Source organism: Microcaecilia unicolor, chromosome 6, assembly GCF_901765095.1.
Source record: "Microcaecilia unicolor chromosome 6, aMicUni1.1, whole genome shotgun sequence".
NCBI lineage: Eukaryota > Metazoa > Chordata > Amphibia > Gymnophiona > Siphonopidae > Microcaecilia > Microcaecilia unicolor.
Window position 1 is genome coordinate 114,965,385 of NC_044036.1, and position 24,500 is coordinate 114,989,884.

General features: G+C 45.3%; 1 protein-coding gene across 1 annotated transcript in view; it reads left to right on the forward strand.

The window, feature by feature from the left end:
• The window catches only part of LOC115472463 (P-selectin-like), a 236,269-nt gene that overhangs the window by 51,469 nt on the left and 160,300 nt on the right, over positions 1-24,500 (forward strand). Inside the window, exons 9-10 of the mRNA XM_030206753.1 lie at positions 3,108-3,123; positions 20,755-20,761. Coding sequence (XP_030062613.1) covers positions 3,108-3,123; positions 20,755-20,761 — 23 coding nt within the window. The remainder of the gene's footprint in view (positions 1-3,107; positions 3,124-20,754; positions 20,762-24,500) is intronic.

Consider the following 24,500-nt stretch of genomic DNA (forward strand, 5'->3'; position numbering starts at 1 on the left):
TGAGGTGCCTTACACTGACCTTAACTGTACTGTAACCCTGAAACAGCCCATGTGTGTTTGAAACGTGGACCACGTTTTTTTAATAAAGAAGTTTATTTTGAACAACTTTTAGACCCGCTTTGTTTTTGCATCTTTAAACTTTAGCTACAGTATGTGAATGTGGAGACATCAGGAAACATAACATTTCTACGGCCAAGGACCACACTGGGCCATACTCAAAAGCTGACTACTTAACTGGTTTGCTTTCAACCTTATGACTTATACAGCACATACTACACACTATGTGAATCTCTTATGCACACTTACAACCATTGCGTTTATGCACATGTGCTGAGAGTGAGAGGAAAAAAACTCATACTACTGTGGCTCCACTCGGTTGCTTTTCACCGGAAAATACTGTTGGCTCACAGTGAAAAATAATCATGGGCAAAAAAAAAAAAAACTCTCATTAATCTCTTCTAACAATGTGGTACAATAATCAAAACCACTTATCTTCATTCTGTCTGTGCTCCACCGCTCCGTGAATATTCTCAAAGAGTGAGGTCCTGATGGGCCCGTTTTGCTAATGCTTTTTCAAGGGTCCTCACTATCTGACCCTGGGAGCGGCAGAGCACAAACAGAACGAGGATAAGTGGTTTTGATTATTGTACCACATTGTTAGAAGAGAATAATGAGAGATTAATGAGAGGTTTTTTTGCCCATGATTACTTTTTCCACTGTGAGCCAACAGTATTTTCCGGTTAAAGGCAACCGAGTGAAGCCACAGTAGTATGAGGTTTTTTCCTCTCACTCTCAGCACATGTGCATAAACGCAATGGTTGTAAGTGTGCATAAGAGATTCACATAGTGTGTAGTTTTAGAACGAAGGTGTTGTGAATCAGATCTAACTTTGAAGCGCATTATACAGCACATAACCTTTTGCTGTATGTGATTTCAAGTGGGCAGGGTTTGGAATGGGGCAAGGGTGAAGCAAAAGCATACATGAATACTGGCAATATTCATACATATAACATTATACAGATAAAATTTATGTATACAAGTTATATATTTATATTCAGCGGTGGCACTTGTATATATATTGCTATTGTATAACTTTATCCAGATAGTTGCATAAATGTATATGGCTATCCTTCCATCGAAAATTTGTCTCCTTATTTTCAACACACAAGAACATACTCATAACCTAGGAACCAAATGGTGGAACTCCTTACCACCCAAAATAAGAAATATACAGGAATATACTAGATTCCGCAAAATCCTCAAATTGTTTCTATTCAAACAAACCCTCACAAAGAACAATCATATCTCAACTAAATATTACCTGAATTGTTTATTACTTTATTTACCATTAACCTTCTCTCTGCTTCATGTACAATTTCTCATTCATAATAGATTTTCTAAATGTTAAACATCCATAGCTATCCCAGTATGTTTATGATACTGTATTGTAAAATTGGATTCTTACAACAAATTACTTTCTTATGCATTATTCTTTGTTATATATCCTATACTGTTTATTCTGTTCATTGTAAGCCACATTGAACTCAAACTTGTTTGGGATAATATGGGATATAAATGTCACAAATAAATAAATAAATATTCAGTTTTTATCTGGATGCAGAGCAAATTTCTTTTTTTAAATTTAAGTAGCACCCAAAGTGGTTTACCTAAGCCCACCAGGATAGTAGACCAAGAAACAATGCCGCATTATTTTTAATTAAAGCTAAAAAGCCTCGGTATAGCCATTAAATTTAATTGCAGAAGCCCTTTAAAATGTGTTTAAGTTCCAAAATCTACTGTGCTTTGCAGCCAAGGGTGTTGACTTGTTTTTAACCTATTCTGCATTTCAACAGATTTGTGCTGGTGATAGAAGGCTTGCAGATCCCAGCTGTGTGCAGAAATGTGCATATGGTTAAAGGAAGGAAACAGATAGCACAGATGTTAAAACAGAGATTACAGAAACCTGAACTTTCATTTCCAGCTTGCCACTTCTGGTTAGAAAGTAGTGGTGATAGTCAGATCGATCTCCTGATAGGTTGATACCAGCCATGCCCAATTTATGTGTACAAAAAAAGCAAAAGCAATCAGTCTGCTAGATCTTTGAATGTTTGTGTCATAGCCCCCCTTTCCATTCCTTCTTCTAAAGAGCATAGGACTGACTGATTTTCAGCAGCTGTATAAATTGTCTTCGTGGAGCCTTTCCTGACTGTTTAAATCATTTTGAATATTAACCGATTGTAAACAGCATTCCTCCTCTCTGTGTGATTGTCTATCAGAATTCCCCCAGATTTCTCAAGCACCTTTTCACTCTCAGAGCTCTTGATTTGTCAATGGATTAAACCATCTTTATGTTGAATCACCTTGGGCTCTGCTGTGTCCGCTCCTCTGGCCTTACCTGGAATGAAAAGTAGTTAAACATGAGTCCTGCAATCCTCTGATGTTTTGGTTAGGTCATATGCCTACAGCTAGCCTGGCACCTGCTCCTGGCACACCGCCTCTCCTGTTAGGGTATCAGTAGGACTGAAAGCAAATCCTGATCGTTGGAGTATGAGCGGTTTCCATCTACAATTTGTTAGCACTGAGTAATTGCCTCTCAGTGTGGCTGACTCCCATGACCACAACTGTACACTGAGTTAGCACTGTGCCTGTTACAGCTAGATCCTCTTAAAAGGAAACCTACCTAACATTTGGGATGTTTTTTTCCAAATGGTGTAAGCATCGTGGTAATGGGTGAGGCACAGCACTAATCACAGAGTGGAGAGATGGGATACAGTGTACCTCTCTTTTTTGTTAATAGGAATAATGAATGTTATGTATTAGTTATGTGCTTTCATTTTTTTATCAATAAAAAGAGGAAATCTACCTATGTTGATAAAGTCAAAGAGGGTTACATATGCTCATCTACTTATGATGGTAGAGAATCAATACGGAAGACAATGAAAACTGACTATGATGGCTTGTTCAAGTTTGTACTATAGGCGATGGGAGTATAGGCCAATTGATCTTTATCTACCATTGTCTAATGTGTTACAATATTTTCCATAGACTTTTCTGCTCAGGCTATTTATTGTATGATTTCATAGAGTGTTTCTCTTTTTCTTTTTTAGCCAAGAAGTCTTCTAGGTAAGTCCAGAAGTTAACTGTAAACATTCAGCTGTATAATACCACCCCCTTCAAGATAAGGTAATTAAATGGACTGAGCAAGAGAAGGGAAGGGATCTATTAGACTGGAAGTTCAATAAATGAGCCTTTATTAGCTCTTCATTGAGGCTGTCATCACCTTTAAGAAGGAACTTACCAGTGTGGGCTACCGTTAAGATGTGTTATTTTACTGTTAACCCCAGTTATTAGTAACTGGGTCTCATTACATAACATGGGACCTGTAGTAAAAAAGCATGAGTTACAGGCTTATTTTCAAAAGAGAAGGATGCCTATCTTTCGACACAAATCGCAAGATGGGCGTCTTTCTCACAGGGTCGCCCAAATCAGCATAATCGAAAGCCGAATTTGGGCGTCCCTAACTGCTTTCTGTTGCGGGGATGACCAAAGTTCCTGGGGGCATGTCGGAGGCATAGCGAAGGCGGGAGTTGGCCATGCCTAACACATGGGCATCCTCGACCCATAATTGAAAAAAGAAGGGCGTCCCTGGCGAGCACTTGGACAATGTTACTTGGCCCTTTTTTTTGTTACGACCAAGCCACGAAAAGGTGCCTGAACCGACCAGATGACCACCAGAGCTAGACTTGTCATTGACATCTCCCCCAGCTGCATGACATCCTCTTCCTCGTTGCACTCTCCAGATGCGTGGCTCCTGTTCCATGTTGGGGCAGTCTGGGAGAGTATTAGCCAGCCCAGGGAATCTGAATGCAGGTCTGGAGATGAGGCAGTTTATAAAAAGAACCAGTAGTGTGTGGCTTCTCCCACTTTCACTCTTCAGCTTAGCACCCATCTTGCCTGCTTGTGGCAGCAGTTCTCCTCAGAGTCCCTCTTTTGTGTACCCCCTTCCCCCAGGAGTTGCTTAACCAGGTCACATATCTGTCACCAAGAGTGCATTTTGTTCTGGGTTCAGGAAATACAGCTGCATTTAGAGTAATCAGGGAAAGGCTGAGACCACTGTTCCCTCTAAGCTGAGTGGGTATCCTCCAACTGCATTGCTACCAGTAGTGGTCAATGTTCCCTCTAAGTGGAGTGCATGAACAATTGCTCATACATTTTAGGAGTGTCAGTCACAGATTTTACAAGGTTGCCCACAAAAATGTGGTTTTTTTTGGTGATATACAGTGTATACTGAAATGCATTGCTAATATTGGCACTCAAAAATTGTTGTTTTTTAAAAATCTTGTTGCTCACACAAAATAAAATTAGCACACACCAGGTCCTCCTTAGAAGAAACATTGGTAGTAGGTGGTGTGTTTTCAATTGCTATGGACAGGCAGGTTCCCTGGAATTCTGCAGTACTTGATGGTCCCTCACTACTGAAAATGTGATAATGAAACAGCACCTCCCACTGGCAGAACTGTAGGTGGAGGACTCCCACTCAGCTTAGAGGGAACAGTGACTGAGACCATCCTTGTTTTGTCTTATGGCACCTATAGACTGATAGTAATGCTTTTCTCACAGAACTTTAAACTATAATTGTATCCGTGTAGAGGGTCAAAGTCTGGACTGACTTGGTTTGTCTTTTCATCCTGTAGCCATCTGGAAAATGTATCCAGGGTTTGTGACTTCGCACTGAAGGTCTACCCCTTTGCTATAAGGAGCTGAGACTGGATTAGCAACTGTTGGAAACAGGATACTGGGCTTGATGGGTCTTTGACCTGTCCCAGTATGATAGCGCTTATGTTCTTATGCTCTTATGGACTGTGCCTTCTTACTCATGCTATCCACACAGTATGTGATGCATTGTGTAGCACATATACCCACCTATCTGGATGTATATGTCTGAATCTTGGGTTATTTACCAGCTATACAAGAAGTAGCCCCTACTTGTATAGCTGGTAAATAACCCAAGATTCAGACATATACTTCCAGATAGGTGGGTATATGTGCTATACAATGCATCACATACTGTGTGGATAGCATGGGCTTAGTTTGGGAGGGCGAGGGGGCATGGGCTTAGTTTGGGAGGGCGAGGGGGGCATTGCTCCCCCAAACACAGGGCCGGTGCAACGCTGCAGGCAGCTCTCCCTCCATCCTGCCCTCAGCTCTCTGACCGACAGCCTTCCTCTCCATTCCTCCCCCCCCTGGCGCGTTTAACCTTTTATTTTCAGTGGCAGCGATGGCAGTGAAGAAGAAAGCACTGCAGGCTCGCCTCCAGCTTCTCCCTTCCCTTGCACATTGTCCTGCCTTCTGCGATGATGCATTTCCTGTTTCCATGAGGGCGGGACACTGTGTGAGGGAAGGGAGAAGCTGGAGGCGAGCCCGCAGTGCTTTCTTCTTCACTGCCATCGCTGCCACTGAAAATAAAAAGGTTAAACGTGCCGGGGGTGGGGGGAAGGAACGGAGAGGAGGGGCTGTCGGGGAGCTGAGGGAGGGCAGGGAAAATCACTGGACATGGATGGGAGGGCAGGGGGCGAGAAGAGATTGCTAGACATGGAGAGGAGAGGAGGGCAGGGGAAGAGAAGAGATCGCTGGACATGGAGAGGAGAGGAGGGCAGGGGAAGAGAAGAGATCGCTGGACATGGAGAGGAGAGGAGGGGAGAAGGAAAGAAGAGATCGCTGGATAAGGAGAGGAGGGCAGGGGGAGAGAAGAGATCGCTGGACATGGAGAGGAGGGCAGGGGAGGGCAGGGGGAGAGAAAAGGTCACTGGACATGGAGAGGAGGGCAGGGGAGGGCAGGGGGAGAGAAGAGGTCACTGGACATGGAGAGGAGGGGAGAGGAGGGGAGGGCAGGGGTAAAGAAGAGATCGCTGGACAGGAGAGCAGGGGAGAGAGGAGAATTGCTGGACATGGATGGATGAATGGGGGCAGGGGAGAGAGGAATTTTGCTGGATATGGGTGGATGGAGGAGAGGGCAGGGGAGAATGGAGAGTTGCTGGACATGGATGGATGGAGGGGAGGGAAGTCAGGAAGGAGATGCACATGGATTGAGGGGAGGGAAGAGAGGAGAAATGCTGGACATGGATGGAGGGGAGGGAAGACAAAGAAAGGAGATGCACACGGATGGATGGGAAGGGAGAGAGGAGAAATGCTGGATATGGATGGAGAGGAGGGAAGACAGAGGAAGTAGATGCACATGGATGGATGGAGGGGAGGGGAGTGAGGATAAATGCTAGATATGGATGGAGGGAAAACTGCTGAATTTAAGGGCTGGTTCGGAACACTTTGAGGGCAGATACTGAAACTCGAGGAAGGATAGGGACAGGGCTACAGATGGTAGACAGGACGCATAAGGACACAGGAGGATGGTGGATATGGTGAGTGAAAAAATATCAAATGGAAAGAAGACACTGCATAAAACAGAAGACACTGGGACCAAAGCAAATAGAAAAACTAAATGCTCAGACAACAAAGGTAGAAAAAAGTATTTTATTCAGAATGTATTAATTGAAATATGTCAGCTTTTGGAAATTTACATCTGTGATATTTTGCATGTAAGTTTCAATTTTTCTAGTATTGCTGCATGTCGAGTCTAACTTCTTGAGGTAACTTTCCAGTTCAGTATTTTGCCTTCAGATTTTTTTTATTTCTAGTTCCTTGTGTCATATCTGTTGTCATGTGTTTTTCATGTGTGATCAAGGTGCAGTATTCTGCTAGTGTGTAGTATTTGCAGCCCTTTTTGTTTTGTTTTTCACTAGGTAGTGTACTGGTGTTTTAGAGCCCTGTGTAATTACAGTGCTGCCTTTCCACGCTTAAGGTTATAGCTCGTCCTGTCCTTGGAATTAGTGCTGTTATGGTTTGGCAAGGTTATGGGTGTGCTTTTGTACAAGTTTGTGTACAGTGTTTTGCAGTGAAGAGATTGTGTGTTGGCCTTACTGAGGTGGCACCAAAACATCAGAAAGGGTTTTAGAGCCTAAATCATGACACACTAACTCTTGAAGGATCTACTTATAGAGCTTATCCATTTCTAAGGTCTACACTGGCATGGTATGGGAAAGGGGGTGGGGAAATACTACTGGAGAGGAAGAGGGAGTGCTGGGTAAGGAGGAAAGAAGGAAGGAAGGAAGGAAGGAAGGAAGGGAGAAAGAGCTGGCTTTTTTGGGAATAGCCATAATGTATATGTATGAGATATCTCATACATATTCATTATGGTTATTCCCAAAAAAGCCAGCTCTTTCTCCCTTCCTTCTTTCCTCCATATTAGCATATTCATTTGCATATATATGCAAATGATATGCTAATATGTCCCACCCAATCCTTTGCCCCCCCAAATGAAACAGTCAAACTACGCCCATGAGTAGGGGTGTAAATATTCAGCCAGCGATGGTCAGCAGTTTTTCATTGCTTCTGCCTTTATGCTCAGGTATTCAATGCAGGACCATGTTTGGGAATTGGTATTGAATATCTGGGTATGTGGACCGCCAGCACTTAATCAGTTAGGTGCCAATATTCAGCCTTAACCGGTTACATTAAACTGACCAAAGATAGGACCTGTTTGGCTGGCTAACATAATTGGTTAAGTGTTGAATAATGGCACTTAACCAGTTAAATGCCAACTCTGCCTGAACCCCCCCCCCCCCAAGACTGCTGATTTGAGCTTAGGTAGTTAGTGCTAATATTCAGTGGCATTATCTGATTATGTGCTGCTGAAGATCCATGGATGGCCCCACACAGGCGATTTAACCCTTTAGGAGCCTCTCCTGCCCAGTTAAATAACTTTGAATATTGACCTCAGAATTCTGTATTCTCCGAGGACAAGCAGGCTGCTTGTTCTCACTGATGGGTTGACGTCCTCGGCAGCCCCCTCCATCGGAAAAGTTTACTAGCAAAGGCCTTTGCTAGTCCTCGCGCGCCCATGCGCACTGCGCATGCGCGGCCGTCTTCCCGCCCGAAACCGGCTCGAGCCGGCCAGTCTTCTTTCGTCCGCACTCGGTACGGTCGTGTTACGCCGTTCGTGCCCCAGAGAGTCGACCTCGCGCGTCCTTTTCGACGTGTTTTTGTCCTATTTTCCTTAAAAAAGTTCGGGAAGCGCTCCGGAAGTGTTCCGGAAGACCCTTTTGGGTTTTTTGCCCTTCCCGTATTTCTCAAGTTTTTGCCCCGTAAGTTTTCTTTCGTTGTCGGGGTAGGCCTCTTTTGGCCTCGGTCGAGATTTTCTCCCTCTAAATTTTGGTGCTTCAATTTTCGCCATTTCGGCTTTTGATTTCGCCGGCGTGATTTTTCCGCCCATGACATCGAAGCCTTCCCGCGGCTTCAAGAAGTGCACCCAGTGCGCCCGGGTAATCTCGCTCACTGATAGGCACTCTGTGTGTCTTCAGTGTCTAGGGGCCCAGCACCGCCCTCAGAACTGCAGTCTGTGTTCCCTGTTACAAAGGCGGACTCAGGTAGCGAGATTAGCCCAGTGGAACGTTTTGTTCTCGGGCTCTTCGTCGGCATCGGCACCGGAGGCATCGAGTGCATCGACGTCGTCAGCGTCCGGACCATCTTCCTTGGCTGCCGCTCCATCGACTGCATCGAGGCATCGGACCTCTGCATCGGCGCCGAGGCATCGGGCGACTGTATCGACGTCGGTGGTACCGAGACTTCGTCTGCTGATGTCGTCGGACGGAGGTGCATCGTCAGGAGTGCAGGTGAGGGCTGTCCATTCCCCTGCTGGTGGCGGTGAGCCTTCGGGTGGGTCTCCTCCTACCCTGAGGGCTCCTGCGGTACAGCCCCCCCGGGATCGACCTTCTTCGGTCTCGGCCCCGAGGAAGCGACGGATGGATTCTACGTCCTCCTCGTCGGTGCCGGGGAGCTCCGGTGACATGCTTCGGAAGAAGTCGAAGAAGCATCGACACCGGTCTCCTCCCCATGTCGGCACCGAGAGCTCTGGGTCGCCGAGGGATTCGGCACCCAGCAGGCATCGGCACCGAGAGGACCGCTCACCCTCTGTTCAGGAGGTGTCGATGCGCTCCACTCTGGACAGCCCGGAACAGCCTCCTCGCCCGGAACAGGTTCTGACGTCAATGCCTGCATCGGCCTCTCAGCCCTTTCTCTGCAGCCGCTCTAAACGAGAGCCTCCGGGCCGTTCTCCCAGAGATTCTGGGAGAGCTGTTGCGCCCTACCCCTCCGGTACCGGCGGTGCTTGCGCCTCCGGTACCGTCGAGCGTGGCGCCGGCTGGCCCATCGCCCAGGTTGAGGTCCCCGACGTCGGTACCGCGTGCGGTGCCGACCGCGGCCACCTCCCAGGAAGGCTCCCCGACTACTTCGGCGGAGGGAGCTTCGCCGATGCGGGCAAGGGAGTCTACCTCTCGACGCCCCCACCGTGGACGGGGTTCCACCGAGTCGAGCAGGGCGAGGTTGCAGACACAGGTTCGTGAACTTGTGTCTGACAGCGAGGGTGAGGCCTCGTGGGAGGAAGAGGAGGACCCCAGATATTTCTCTGACGAGGAGTCTGAGGGTCTTCCTTCTGATCCCACTCCCTCTCCTGAGAGACAGCTTTCTCCTCCTGAGAGTCTGTCTTTTGCTTCCTTTGTCCGGGAGATGTCTATGGCCATCCCCTTCCCGGTGGTTGTGGAGGACGAGCCCAGGGCTGAAATGTTTGAGCTCCTGGACTATCCTTCTCCACCTAAGGAAGCGTCCACTGTTCCCTTGCACCATGTCCTGAAAAAGACATTGCTTGCGAACTGGACCAAGCCACTAAGTAATCCCCACATTCCCAAGAAGATTGAGTCCCAGTACCGGATCCATGGGGACCCAGAGCTGATGCGCACTCAGTTGCCTCATGACTCTGGAGTTGTGGATTTGGCCCTAAAGAAGGCTAAGAGTTCTAGGGAGCATGCTTCGGCGCCCCCGGGCAAAGACCCTAGAACCTTAGACTCCTTTGGGAGGAAGGCCTACCATTCTTCTATGCTCGTGGCCAAGATCCAGTCTTACCAGCTCTACACGAGCATACACATGCGGAACAATGTGCGGCAGTTGGCGGGCTTGGTTGATGCTCTTCCCCCTGAGCAAGCCAAACCTTTTCAGGAGGTGGTCAGGCAGCTGAAGGCGTGCAGAAAATTCCTGGCCAGAGGAGTTTATGACACTTTTGATGTTGCGTCCAGGGCCGCTGCTCAAGGTGTGGTGATGCGCAGGCTCTCATTGCTGCGTGCCGCCGACCTGGAGAATAGACTCCAGCAGCAGATTGCGGACTCGCCTTGCCGTGCGGACAACATTTTTGGAGAAAAAGTCGAGCAGGTGGTAGAGTCTCTCCACCAGCGGGACACCGCATTCGACAAGTTCTCCCGCCGGCAGCCTTCAGCCTCTACCTCTACAGGTAGAAGATTTTTCGGGGGAAGGAAGACTGGTCCCTATGCTTCTGGTAAGCGTAGGTACAATCCTCCTTCCCGACAGCCTGCGGCCCAGGCTAAGCCCCAGCGCGCTCGCTCTCGTCAGCAGCGTGCGCCTCAGCAAGGCCCCGCGGCTCCCCAGCAAAAGCAAGGGGCGAGCTTTTGACTGGCTCCAGCAGAGCATAGCCGACATCCAAGTGTCAGTGCCGGGCGACCTGCCGGTCGGGGGGAGGTTGAAAGCTTTTCACCAAAGGTGGCCTCTCATAACCTCCGATCAGTGGGTTCTGCAAATAGTCCGGCAGGGATACACCCTCAATTTGGCATCAAAACCTCCAAATTGTCCGCCGGGGGCTCAGTCTTACAGCTTCCAACACAAGCAGGTACTTGCAGAGGAACTCTCCGCCCTTCTCAGCGCCAATGCGGTCGAGCCCGTGCCATCCGGGCAAGAAGGGCTGGGATTCTATTCCAGGTACTTCCTTGTGGAAAAGAAAACAGGGGGGATGCGTCCCATCCTAGACCTAAGGGCCCTGAACAAATATCTCGTAAAAGAAAAGTTCAGGATGCTTTCCCTGGGCACCCTTCTCCCCATGATTCAGCAAAACGATTGGCTATGCTCTCTGGACTTGAAGGATGCCTACACACACATCCCGATACTGCCAGCTCACAGACAGTATCTGCGATTTCAGTTGGGCACACGCCACTTCCAGTACTGTGTGCTACCCTTTGGGCTCGCCTCTGCGCCCAGGGTGTTCACAAAGTGCCTAGCTGTGGTAGCAGCGGCACTCCGCAGGCTGGGGGTGCACGTGTTCCCATATCTCAACGATTGGCTGGTGAAGAACACATCCGAGGCAGGAGCCCTGCAGTCCATGCAGATGACTATTCGCCTCCTGGAGCTACTGGGGTTTGTGATAAATTACCCAAAGTCCCATCTTCTCCCAGTGCAGAAACTCGAATTCATAGGAGCCCTGCTGGATTCTCGGACGGCTCGCGCCTATCTCCCAGAGGCGAGAGCCAACAACTTGTTGTCCCTCGTCTCGCGGGTGCGAGCGTCCCAGCAGATCACAGCTCGGCAGATGTTGAGATTGCTGGGCCACATGGCCTCCACAGTTCATGTGACTCCCATGGCCCGCCTTCACATGAGATCTGCTCAATGGACCCTAGCCTCCCAGTGGTATCAGGCCGCTGGGGGTCTAGAGGACGTGATCCACCTGTCCACGAGTTTTCTCGAATCCCTGTATTGGTGGACGATTTGGTCCAATTTGACTCTGGGACGTCCCTTCCAAATTCCTCAGCCACAAAAAGTGCTGACCACGGATGCGTCTCTCCTGGGATGGGGAGCTCATGTCGATGGGCTTCACACCCAAGGAAGTTGGTCCCTCCAAGAACGCGATCTACAGATCAATCTTCTGGAGTTGCGAGCGATCTGGAACGCTCTGAAGGCTTTCAGAGATCGGCTGTCCCACCAAATTATCCAAATTCAGACAGACAACCAGGTTGCCATGTACTATGTCAACAAGCAGGGGGGCACCGGATCTCGCCCCCTGTGTCAGGAAGCCGTCAGCATGTGGCTCTGGGCTCGCCGTCAAGGCATGGTGCTCCAAGCCACATATCTGGCAGGCGTAAACAACAGTCTGGCCGACAGGTTGAGCAGGATTATGCAACCTCACGAGTGGTCGCTCAATTCCCGTGTGGTACGACAGATCTTCCAGGCGTGGGGCACCCCCCTGGTGGATCTCTTCGCATCTCGAGTGAACCACAAAGTCCCTCAGTTCTGTTCCAGGCTTCAGGCCCACGGCAGACTGGCATCGGATGCCTTCCTCCTGGATTGGGGGGAGGGCCTCCTGTATGCTTATCCTCCCATCCCTCTGGTGGGGAAGACTTTGTTGAAACTCAAGCAAGACCGAGGCACCATGATTCTGATTGCTCCTTTTTGGCCGCGTCAGATCTGGTTCCCCCTTCTTCTGGAGTTATCCTCCGAAGAACCGTGGAGATTGGAGTGTTTTCCGACCCTCATCACACAGGACGAGGGGGCGCTTCTGCATCCCAACCTCCAGTCTCTGGCTCTCACGGCCTGGATGTTGAGGGCGTAGACTTTGCCTCTTTGGGCCTGTCAGAGGGTGTCTCCCGCATCTTGCTTGCTTCCAGGAAAGATTCTACTAAGAGGAGTTACTTCTTCCATTGGAGGAGGTTTGCCGTCTGGTGTGACAGCAAGGCCCTAGATCCTCGCTCTTGTCCTACACAGACCCTGCTTGAATACCTTCTGCACTTGTCTGAGTCTGGTCTCAAGACCAACTCTGTAAGGGTTCACCTTAGTGCAATCAGTGCATATCATTACCGTGTGGAAGGTAAGCCGATCTCAGGACAGCCTTTAGTTGTTCACTTCATGAGAGGTTTGCTTTTGTCAAAGCCCCCTGTCAAGCCTCCTACTGTGTCATGGGATCTCAATGTCGTTCTCACCCAGCTGATGAAACCTCCTTTCGAGCCACTGAATTCCTGCCATCTGAAGTACTTGACCTGGAAGGTCATTTTCTTGGTGGCAGTTACTTCAGCTCGTAGAGTCAGTGAGCTTCAGGCCCTGGTAGCCCAGGCCCCTTACACCAAATTTCATCATAACAGAGTAGTCCTCCGCACTCACCCTAAGTTCTTGCCAAAGGTTGTGTCGGAGTTCCATCTGAACCAGTCAATTGTCTTGCCAACATTTTTTCCCCGTCCTCATTCCTGCCCTGCTGAACGTCAGCTGCACACATTGGACTGCAAGAGAGCATTGGCCTTCTACCTGGAGCGGACACAGCCCAACAGACAGTCCGCCCAATTGTTTGTTTCTTTTGATCCCAGGAGGGGAGTGGCTGTAGGGAAACGCACCATATCCAATTGGCTAGCAGATTGCATTTCCTTCACTTATGCCCAGGCGGGGCTGGCTCTTGAGGGTCATGTCACGGCTCATAATGTTAGAGCCATGGCTGCGTCGGTAGCCCACTTGAAGTCAGCCTCCATTGAAGAAATTTGCAAAGCTGCGACGTGGTCATCTGTCCACACATTCACATCTCATTACTGCCTGCAGCAGGACACCCGACGCGACAGTCGGTTCGGGCAGTCAGTTCTTCAGAACCTGTTTGGGCTTTAGGATCCAACTCCACCCCCCGAGGGCCCTGTTTGTTCTGTTCCAGGCTACACTCTCAGTTAGTTGGTAAATTTTTTAGGTCAATCTCAGTTATGTCCTCGCCGTTGCGAGGCCCAATTGACCATGGTTGTTGTTTTGAGTGAGCCTGGGGGCTAGGGATACCCCATCAGTGAGAACAAGCAGCCTGCTTGTCCTCGGAGAAAGCGAATGCTACATACCTGTAGAAGGTATTCTCCGAGGACAGCAGGCTGATTGTTCTCACAAACCCGCCCGCCTCCCCTTTGGAGTTGAGTCTTCCCTTGAAGTGTATTGTCTTGCTACATACTGGACTGGCCGGCTCGAGCCGGTTTCGGGCGGGAAGACGGCCGCGCATGCGTGGTGCGCATGGGCGCGCGAGGACTAGCAAAGGCCTTTGCTAGTAAACTTTTCCGATGGAGGGGGCTGCCGAGGACGTCAACCCATCAGTGAGAACAATCAGCCTGCTGTCCTCGGAGAATACCTTCTACAGGTATGTAGCATTCGCTTAATAGTTGTATTACTGTAGAATGTAATAGAACTAATTACAGTTTAGAATCAAATTTCTAATTATGCTGAGTGCTTTAATTTGGAGCTTTATCAAAGAGCCAAATTGAGGCTCTCATTTTCAGTTGAATCAATGCAGGTTTCTTAAGGCCTCTTTTACAAAGCGCTAGCGATTCCTGCACAGTAAATAAGAGGAAGCCCATTCATTTCCTATGGGCTTCCTCTCATTTGCCACATGGGAATCGCTAGCGCAGCTTTGTAAAAGAAGCCATTAATCTTTTGGCTGAAAATAGGCTCCTGAATTCATATTTTGAAGTGCTTAAAACTAGGGGCCCTGTTTACAAAGCTGTGTTAAAGGAGTGGCCTAATGGTTAATGTACCAGGTTGCAGACCTGGGGAGCTGGGTTCAATTCCTGCTTCGGCCTGATAGTTAGCAGTGGGTTGAGATCCTAGCAAACCAGATTCAATTCCCTCTGCAGCTCCATGTGACCCTGGGCAATTCACATAACTGTACATTACCACAGTAGTACAATGTACAGTACTATTTAGATTGTGAGCCCACTAGGAACAGACCCAGCACATGTAAAATGAAAATGCTTAGGTCTAAGTGGTATACTAAATGAATGAATGAATAATTTTAACATCAAGGTAATAATACGTAAATTAAGCATTGAATAGACCTGCCTTGCAAAATAAGAAGGTTTTTTAGGAGTTTTCTAAATTGAAGATATTGGGTGCATGATCTCAAGGATAATGGTAGTTGTTTCCATAGATTGGCTAGCTGGTATTGGATGGATAGAGTAAGATGCTTGATTGCCTTTAGGTTCTTGTGCATTGGAAATTTAAGCTGGATGGAGTTGCGGGTGTTGTGCCTAGAAGAAGGATCACATAACAAGGATACTAAATGTATTCATGAACACCCCCTGCAAGACTTTTAAAGGTAGTAGTACCTAGTTTGAATTGTATTCTCTCAATTGCTAGCCAGTGGGGTTTGGAGTGATAGGTTTGCAGTGGTTCAAACTGCAGTAGTCCAAAGATCAAATGAACTGCGGAATTCTGCGCATGCTGCAATTGACGAATCACTGATTTAAAACAGACTGCTAGTGCTAGGTTGCAGTAATCTAGTCTGGGGAGAAATAAGGATTAGACCAAGAGTCTGAAAGCTTCTAGGTTGAAGTATTTTCTGAATATCCTCAGTTTTCTGAGTGTAGTGAAGGATTGTTTAATAATTGACTGGGTATGGTTCTGCATAGACAGCAGGTGATCTATCTCTACTGCTAAGATTTTTGAGTGAAGATCCAGAGAAAATTGGTTTCCTTCCAATAGTGACTCGGCATATGTAGGGTCTGGTTCAGTGCCCAGACATAAGAACTTGATTTTGCTCTTGTTAAGTTTAAGCCTATGGAAAGCAGTTCAATTTTCTATTGCACAGACACAGGAGCCGGTAAGGGATGCTATGTCAGACCATAGTTGAGAGACAGGGATAATTATGGTGATATCATCCACATAGATAAAATGTTTTATCTTAGCTTTATCAAGAATGATGTCCAGAGATTGCATTAATAAGTTGAAGAGGAAGGGGGTGAGTAGGGAGCCCTGTGGGACCCCACTGGAAGGGCTCCATCTATTAGAAAGAATATCATCTTTCCTCACAATATAGCGGCAAGAGGTTAGAAAACCTTGGAACCAGGGTAACACTGAACCTTGAAAGCCGAAGTGATTCAGAACGTGGGTCATCAGTTCAAAGTCAACTAAATCGAATGCACTGCTTAAGTCAAACTGAATAACAATTGCACAGTGACCTTTACAAAATAGCTCTTTAGCATAAGCTATCAAAGCTGACACCATGGTTTCAGTGTTGTGATTCTTCCTGAACCCAGACTAAGAGGAATGCAAGATGTCAAATTTTTGCAAATAACAGTCCAATTGTTCAGCCATATAGCCCTCCATGATCTTGACAAATAGAGGGGTAGACACAATTGGCTGATAATTGCTCACATCAGACATAGAGGGGCATTTTTGATATAACGTCTAAATCTGAATTTGGATGTTTTACACAAAATGTCCAAATTCTGAACAGGAAAGAAGGTAATTTTCAACAACAAAAAAAGTCTATCTTTTTCTTTTGAAAATACTGTTTTGAAAAATGTTTTGTGATTTGGACATTTTGTTTTTCGGGCCATTTCCAAACACAAAACGTCCAAATGCAAAGCGCACAAAATCAAGCCATTAGGATACAGACTATAAGAAAAGTTTCAGTCACAGGAAAGCATTCATAGAGGATAACAAAGTTCAAACTGCTGTAGAATCAGTCAGTTCTATTAAATCTGAAAAATTATTTTGTAGGAAGACTAATATTTCAAAATATCAAATACATTCAGAAAAATGAGAGACTAGTGCTTGTTCTGACTGTGGTGCTAGCCACACAGGAGTAAAATTATTTACATGTCCTCAGTGTGGTAAAAGATTCACAGGCAAGACATCCCTCATAGTTCACCAGAGAATCCACGCAGGTGTAAAACCATTTGTGTGTTCTGAGTGTGGTAAAAGCTTCAGAAACAAGGCATTGCTTGCAGTGCACCAGAGAATCCACACAGGAGTGAAACCATATATATGTGCAGAGTGTGGTAGAAGCTTCCGCTGGAAGGGAAACCTTACAGTGCACCAGAAAATGCACACAGGAGTGAAACCATTTACATGTTCTGAGTGTGGTAAAAGCTTTGGTTGGAAAGAAAGCCTCATATGGCATCAGACAATCCACACAGGGATGAAACCATTTACATGCACTGAGGAGGTAAAAAGCTTCAATTGCATTGGGACAGGTAATTAGGGAATGTACACTCTTGCTATGAAGTATGGAAAAATAGCACTCTGGTATTTAGATATATGTAATGAGGCCTCCTTTTTTTATCTATAGATCTGAATTCAAAGCCCAAATCTACTGATAAACAATAGAGAAAGGGCTCAGATGTTATACAAAATAGAAAGCTTGGCATCAGGTAGAATAATGGAAAAGTGACATCCCAGGAAAGCAATAGGGTACCCTAGGGGGCACTGCAGTGGACTTCATAAAATGCTCCCAGATACACATCTCACCATTGCTCCCTTTCCTTGTCTTCTAAGCACCCCCAAAACCCACTACCCCCAACTGTGCACCACTTACATAGCCCTTATGGGTGAAGGGAGCATCTATATGTGGGTACAGTGGGTTTCTGGTGAGTTTGGGAGGGTTCACAGTTTCCTCAACAAGTGTAACACGTAGGGGGAGGTAGGAGCCTGGGTCCACCTATCTGCAGTGCACTGCACCACTACTAAACTACTCCTGGTACCTGCATGCTATTCTGATGGACCTGAGTATAACATCTGAGGGTGGCACAGAGGCTGGCAAGTAATGTTTTGCATCACATTTTTGGGGGGGGTGGGAAGGGGTTAGTGACCACTGGTGGAATAAGGGGAGATCATTCCTGATTCCCTCCAGTAGTCATCTGGTTATTTTGGGCACCTTTTTGTGCCTTATTCGTTATAAAAACAGGTCTAACTCACAACGTCTAAGTTTTAGTTGTAGACGGTTTTGTTTTGTTCCATTATGGCTGAAAAACGTCTAGGTATTAGGACACCCAAGTTCCACCCTGAACACACCCCTGGCACTCCCCCTTGAGATTTGGGCTCACTTCTGGTGTACTTCAGAGAAAAACATCTAAAAATAGGCTTTGAAAATGCTGATTTAGACGTTGTTGTGAGAAAAACATCTAAAAATAGGTTTTGAAAATGCCGATTTAGATGTTTTTGCGAGAAAAACGTCCAAATGCAGACATGCCACATTTTGGACGTTTTTCTCTTTTGAAAATGAGCCCAATAGTCAATTTGGGGTTTTTAGGTATGGATATAAGTACAATGTAATTTCCAACAGCGGGAAATTTTTCAAAAAGCAAATAGAAATGTAGCCATTGGTGAGGGCTACAAATAAAGTTGGAGAAGTTGACCTAATTAAATATGGAGGACAGGTATCTATACAGCAGAATGATTTGGCATATTTTGTGAGTAGTCATCTTAGACTTTTATCTCGTCAAACTGCAACCAGATTCCGTCAGCTGGAGTATAAATGGGAATATAGAATGGTGCACTACAGCAGAAATCTGATAGATTAAGCTGGCTTCTGATTCATCGAATCTTGGTTTGAAAGTGGATGGTGAGATCTGCGGCAAGTGGGGAGTGTTGTCCAGTGTATTTACTAGGTGGTTAACATTAGTTAGTTGATCAGGGAGGGAGAGTAGTTTTCTGGCATCGGGTTTGTCATTCTTGACTGTCTTGGAGTAAAAATCTTGTTTCGCCATGCATTCTTAGTTTCTTAGGTACGGGAAACTACTCTAATCTTCTGCAGGAGCATTTTAGAAGTTCCTGGTCAAACCATTTGTCTGAGTTTCTGCGGATTTTCAATTTGCATTTAGTCGGGGCTAAAGTATCAAGAGTTTCACTGCATATAGAATTCCAGTTTTCTAGAAAGCTATCTTCATTAAAGGGAATTGAAAGAATCTGGTTATCAGCTTCTGTTCAAAATTCAACTGGATCAACCTTGTCTCTGTAGTGAGAAAGGTGCTGAGGGATAAATCTTTTTTTACTGCTTCTCTTCAAGATAATGTAAAGTCTAATAGGGAGTGGTTGCACCATGGAGCCAGTGTAGCAGTATTAAAGGATAAAAAGGCACTTCCCTTAAAAGTTGTGGTACATGCTAGCAGATCCAATTGGTGGTCTTTATTGTGAGTAGGAGTATAAAACAGTCGCTGTAATCCAATTGCTTCTAGGGAATAAAAAAATGTCATAATCTGAGGATCAGAGGCCATTTTCAAATAAAGGTTGAGGTGTCCCAATAGGAAAGTAAAGTCATAAAGAACAGAGTATTTGGCAAGAACCTCGAGGAAATTTTCTTCTGCTTCGAGTCGTTTTCCAGGAGGGACATAACACGATACACAGCACAATGAGTCATCAAATTAATTATCCTTAATTTCACAAACTAGAAATTTGAGGGAAGGAGAGCTAATGGACTCTAGGAGATTCACCTTAAAAAAGGATCTGTGTATAATGAGACCTCTATCGCTTTGATTTGACACAGATAAATGCATAAGTTGATATCCTGAGGGACATAGTTGTAGTCATGGATTGTCCTGAAGAGGAAACCAAGTCTCAGTCAGGAATAGAAAACCAAGCTGGTTAATTTCCAGCAAATCTTTAAGGGTTTCGGTCTTGCTGGCAGTTGAGTGGCAGTTAATGTAGCTACAAGGAATGGGGGTAAAAGTTCTGGTGGGTTCTTGGGCACAGGAAATATTGACCAAGTTGGGACGGTTCCTGGGCTTGTGGGTAGAGCTTGCCTTATAAAAATGCTTTTTTTCTACACTGTCTTTAGCCAACTACAATTGGGATTTCCTGTTGCATATGATCAGCACAGTTAAGCAGATAATTATTACTACTTAAAGAGAAGGAAGCAGTTTGAATGTGAGTTCCTGAAGAGGAATGACTAAGGAAAGGTGGATAAATCACTTCTTCTCCACCAAGTATAAGAAAAATAATTTAGAGGTATGGAGTCCACAATCTAATTGTGACTCTACTGAGAGGTGGAAAGTAGATGGAGTTCAAGTTAGCCATAGTTTTAGTGGACAGTATTGGATAATAGTCTATTGCATTACAGGATCACGTTGCCCCTAAGTTGCCCGCAAAGGTGCACATTAAGGTGAGTGACATGCCCCTTAGGTATGCCCCTTTGGTGATGTGCCTGAGGTGGCGCGCGCCTCAGACTAGGCATGCTGTTGTAGCCTGTGAGGAGGGCACGCTGGGATGCAGATGACATCACTGGTGGGCAGGGCTTAGAGCCACTCCACCAGGGCAGAAGGTTGAAAAACAAGAACTCTGGATGGGAGAGATCTTGTAGTGCTGGCGTCTTCCTTTGGATGTTTGAGGCGGCAGTGTAGACGTGCCATCCCAGAACTTATCCAGATAGTGGCATTATTCAGCAAAATGGCTGTCCTAAGTCACATGGATAGGTTAGCTGGATAGCGAAATGAATATTGCGCTATCTGGATAAATTCCAGCAATGACCACATTATTCAGATATTCAGTGCCAGCCATTATGCTGAATATATGGATATTTTTAACTGTTGTGGCCAGTGTTTAAAAAACACTGCATGCACTGCTAAATATTGACCCCTTTAAATTCTACTTAGAAATTCCTACTGATCATATTTCTGGTAACAGAACTGATGTGATCCTGCACCCCAGCACACTGTTCTGCTCTTTGCCATCTTTCCAATTACTCGGATGACACTGGGTGAAGAAACTTCCTTTAAAGTGAAGAGTATAGAAGGTATTCCCCTCACTAGGAATGTCACACAGATTCCTGCCTAGAGCCCCTCATGGTTGCTAGAGGCACCCTGGTGCATAAAAGAGAACCAAGAACTTGCTGCACTTGAATTTCAGGCACTACCCATTGGGACATTTCTCTTGTGCATATTTATTGTGGATATCCTGAAAACCCAACTGGCTAAGGGTCCCACAGAACAGATTGAGAACCACTAAAATACAGAATAAATCAGATATTCTTCACTCAAGGAATTTCTAAGTTTATTATTTGCAGAATAATCTGAGTGTTTCACGTGGTATCTTCATATGTACTGAATCCTAATTCCTTATTCTTTCTTTATTTTTGTTTTATAGGAATGACGTATATTAGGAAATTCCTATGGAGAAGAAACCTGCTTGGCTTAAAAAATGTGCATGGACTTTTCATAATGCCACTTTAAATGTCTATGGTATATAATTTCAGTGCTAATAGAGCCCCTTTTACTCTGTTTTGTAAAGTGTATTTTATAAATGTTTGTATTTCCTGGTTATGACCAGTTATTTTATATTGTGAACCACATTGAACTGTAAGGCTTTTGTGGAATATAGGAATAAACTGTTATGTTATGTTTCAGGGGTTCTTAACCAGTAAAACCCATAACCCAAATGCTACCTTATGCCAAGTTTTAGATTTTTTCTCTTGAAAATGAGCCCCATAGAAAAAGAGGATAGTGTCAGCATGCAGTAGGGTAAAGATGCATTAGAAAACAAAATATGAATGGTGACCAAAACTGGTGGCCAAATAGAAATACAACAAAAAAAAGTGTAACAAAAGAAAGGGAATAATCACGTTTATAGAAAATGCCAATCTGCAAACTGAAATTAGAAAATTGAGCATTTTGAAACATGAAAATTTCATAAAACCAAACATACAGCTCGTGTGGTGAAAACAGTGAACATTTTGAAGCTGGAAGAATACGTGAAACCATCCGCGTAAAACTCATTTGAAAATAGTGACCTCATATGCATCATATACAGGCAGTGACATAACATTATAGATACTAGTCCAACTTCCTTCCAATTAGAACTGACTGCTCTATAAAAATATCAATTATAAATAATACTACAAACATAGGGCCCTGATCATTAAGCCACGCTCGAGGTGCATTAGCATTTTTAGCATGCGCCAAGCATTAGCCTGCGTGTAGATGCCCATAATATTCATATGGGCGTCTACACGGTTAGCGCATGCTAAAAACGCTAGCGCACCTTAGTAAACAGGGCCCATAGTGCATAAGTGCAGATGAACAGTATAGAGGAATGGTCCGTTGCACATTCTTATAGTGATGTAGAACGGAAAAGCAATTATCAATAAAGAGACTCAGAGAGGGGCATTTTCAAAAGAGACATCCACGTTTCGATTTGGACTTCTTTGCAAAACATCCCGATCCAGGGGCAGGGAAAACCGTATTTTTGAAACAAGATGGACGTCCATCTTTCGTTTCGAAAATACCGTCAGGGATGTCCAAATCCTTAAATTTGGTCGTCCTTACAGATGGTCATTTCTGATTTTCAGAGATTTTTGAAACCAAGGACGTCCATGTCAGAAACGACCAAATGCAAGTCATTTGGTCATGGGAGGAGCCAGCATTTGTAGTGCACTGGTCCCCCTGACATGCCAAGACACCAACCGGGCACCCTAGGGGGCACTGCACTGGACTTCATAAATTGCTTCCAGGTACATAGCTCCCTTACTTTCTGCACTGCCCACAGAACTGAAAGAAATGGATTTGTCCTTTCTAAAAAAAAAAAAAAAAGTTAAGGAAGAGTCTTTTGCTAGAATCATATAGCCATTATCTCCATAATTCTATAAACGTCGCTAAAAATTCCATGTGCATATTTGAACAAAAAAAAATCAAAAAGGCAACAGACTACTTGCTAAAGTAGATACAGACTAAAAAAAGCAGACAGATAAAAATATAAAATATACACAAAAAAACTTTATTGAAACAAAACCCAGAGGTAAAAGTAAAAACTTTTACCTCTGGGTTTTGTTTCAATAAAGTTTTTTAAAATATATTTTATATTTTTATCAGTCTGCTTTTTTTTAGTCTGCATGTGCATATTTGGACATGCACCCAATTTGCACGTGCAATTTAATTGAAAAATGAGCTAATTAGCACTAATTGGCCTGTTTACTGATTATTGGCACTAATTAAATTTAATAGGCATTAACGTGCAAGTTGAAAAAGGGGGTGTGGAAATGAGAGGGCCATGGGCGGATTGGGGGTGTTCCTAACATTTACATGTACTGTTATAGAATGAGGGGGATATGCACATATATGTTTAATAGAAGGGTGGTTGTGGTCTTATGCCTAAAAAAGTTAATCAAAGAAATGTTAACTGCTTCTCCATGGCCAGTCGAAACAGTAGGCAAAGTAGGCTTTTACCTAGAGCAGCAGCTTCTGGGGAGGATGGCAAAGAGCAGAAGCAGTCAAAACATAGTAACATAGTAGATGACGGCAGAAAAAGACCTGCACGGTCCATCCAGTCTGCCCAACAAGATAAATTCATATGTGCTACTTTTTATTTGTATCTGTCCTCTTCAGGGCACAGACCGTATAAGTCTGGCCAGCACTATCCCCACCTCCCAACCACCAGCCCCGCCTCCCACCACCAGCTCTGGCACAGACCGTATAAGTCTGCCCAGCACTATCCCTGCCTCCCAACCACTAGCCCCGCCTCCCACCACCGGCTCTGGCACAGACCGTATAAGTCTGCCCAGCACTATCCCCACCTCCCAACTACCAGTCTCGCCTCCCACCACCAGCTCTGGCACAGACCGTATAAGTCTGCCCAGCACTATCCCTGCCTCCCAACTACCAGTCCCACCTCCCACCACCAGCTCTGGCACAGACCGTAAAAAATCTGCCCAGCACTATCTCCGCCTCCCAACCACCAGCCCCGCCTTCAACTACCAGCTCTGGCACAGATCGTATAAGTCTGCCCAGCACTATCCCCGCCTCCCAACCACTAGCCCCGCCTCCCACCACCGGCTCTGCCACCTAAACAAAATAATAGATTCTGACAGACAACTCAAAGAACCATTGGAAAATACCTTTACCCACAGGGTGGTGGATAATTTCCAAAAAGCCCATTAGCTGCATAACCATTTACCTGGGTAAATAACTTGTGGAAATTGCCCTAATTATGTAATTTAATACAGTATATAAAATTGTGATGTCTATCTCTGTTTTTTTTATAAGATTGTTTTGTGATGGATGACTAATATTAGGATAATCATGATTGTTGAGTTCAATAATAAAAATCAGTGTGGGGGGAGCTCTAGGGGGAAAAAGATGATGTGTGTGGGAGGGGTGAGGGGATTAATAAAGCTGAAAGTTTGCCTAGAGGGGGTCTTTTACGTAGTCATGCTGGCGTTTTTAGCACGCGTTAAAAATAGGCTCGCACTAAACGCTAAAGACGCCTATGTATTCCTATGGGCATCTTTAGCATTTAGTGCATGCCTATTTTTAACGCGCGCTAAAAATGCAAGCGCACCTTAGTAAAAGACCCCCTCGTGTCTAACACTCTTTGCACTGGCCCTGTGTTCCACGTGCTGTTTTATTATTTTTGGGTTTGCCTGTGGTCTGCTGTCTTGTTGTTTTGTGCCATGTAGGTACTCAGAGTTATTTTATGTTTTTTTTACTGCTGTAATCGGCCTGCAGAATATGCTCATACATATAACCAGGGATCAATAATTACAAAACTCAAACACTAAATAAAAAAATAGATAAAAATATATATATGTGAATGTGGTGTGCTCAGAATTCAAACGTGACTACCATGTGAAAAATCACAGTCACTGGCATCTATCATTGCACATCCAAGTTCTTCCCTAAATGCAGCCAGTCAATATAAATCACATCTTGTCCATGATTGCATCCTTTCAAAAAATTATATGGGAATACTTATCTGTTAATTTGCTCTTATCTCAAAGTTCAATCTCCATGTTAAACTGTAGTTCTCTTTACCGCCTGCTGATGCCGATTGAAAGACCCGGGACTGTGTTCCTCTTAAACAAAAACCAAATAAAATAAATGTAGACAGAGACAGAAATA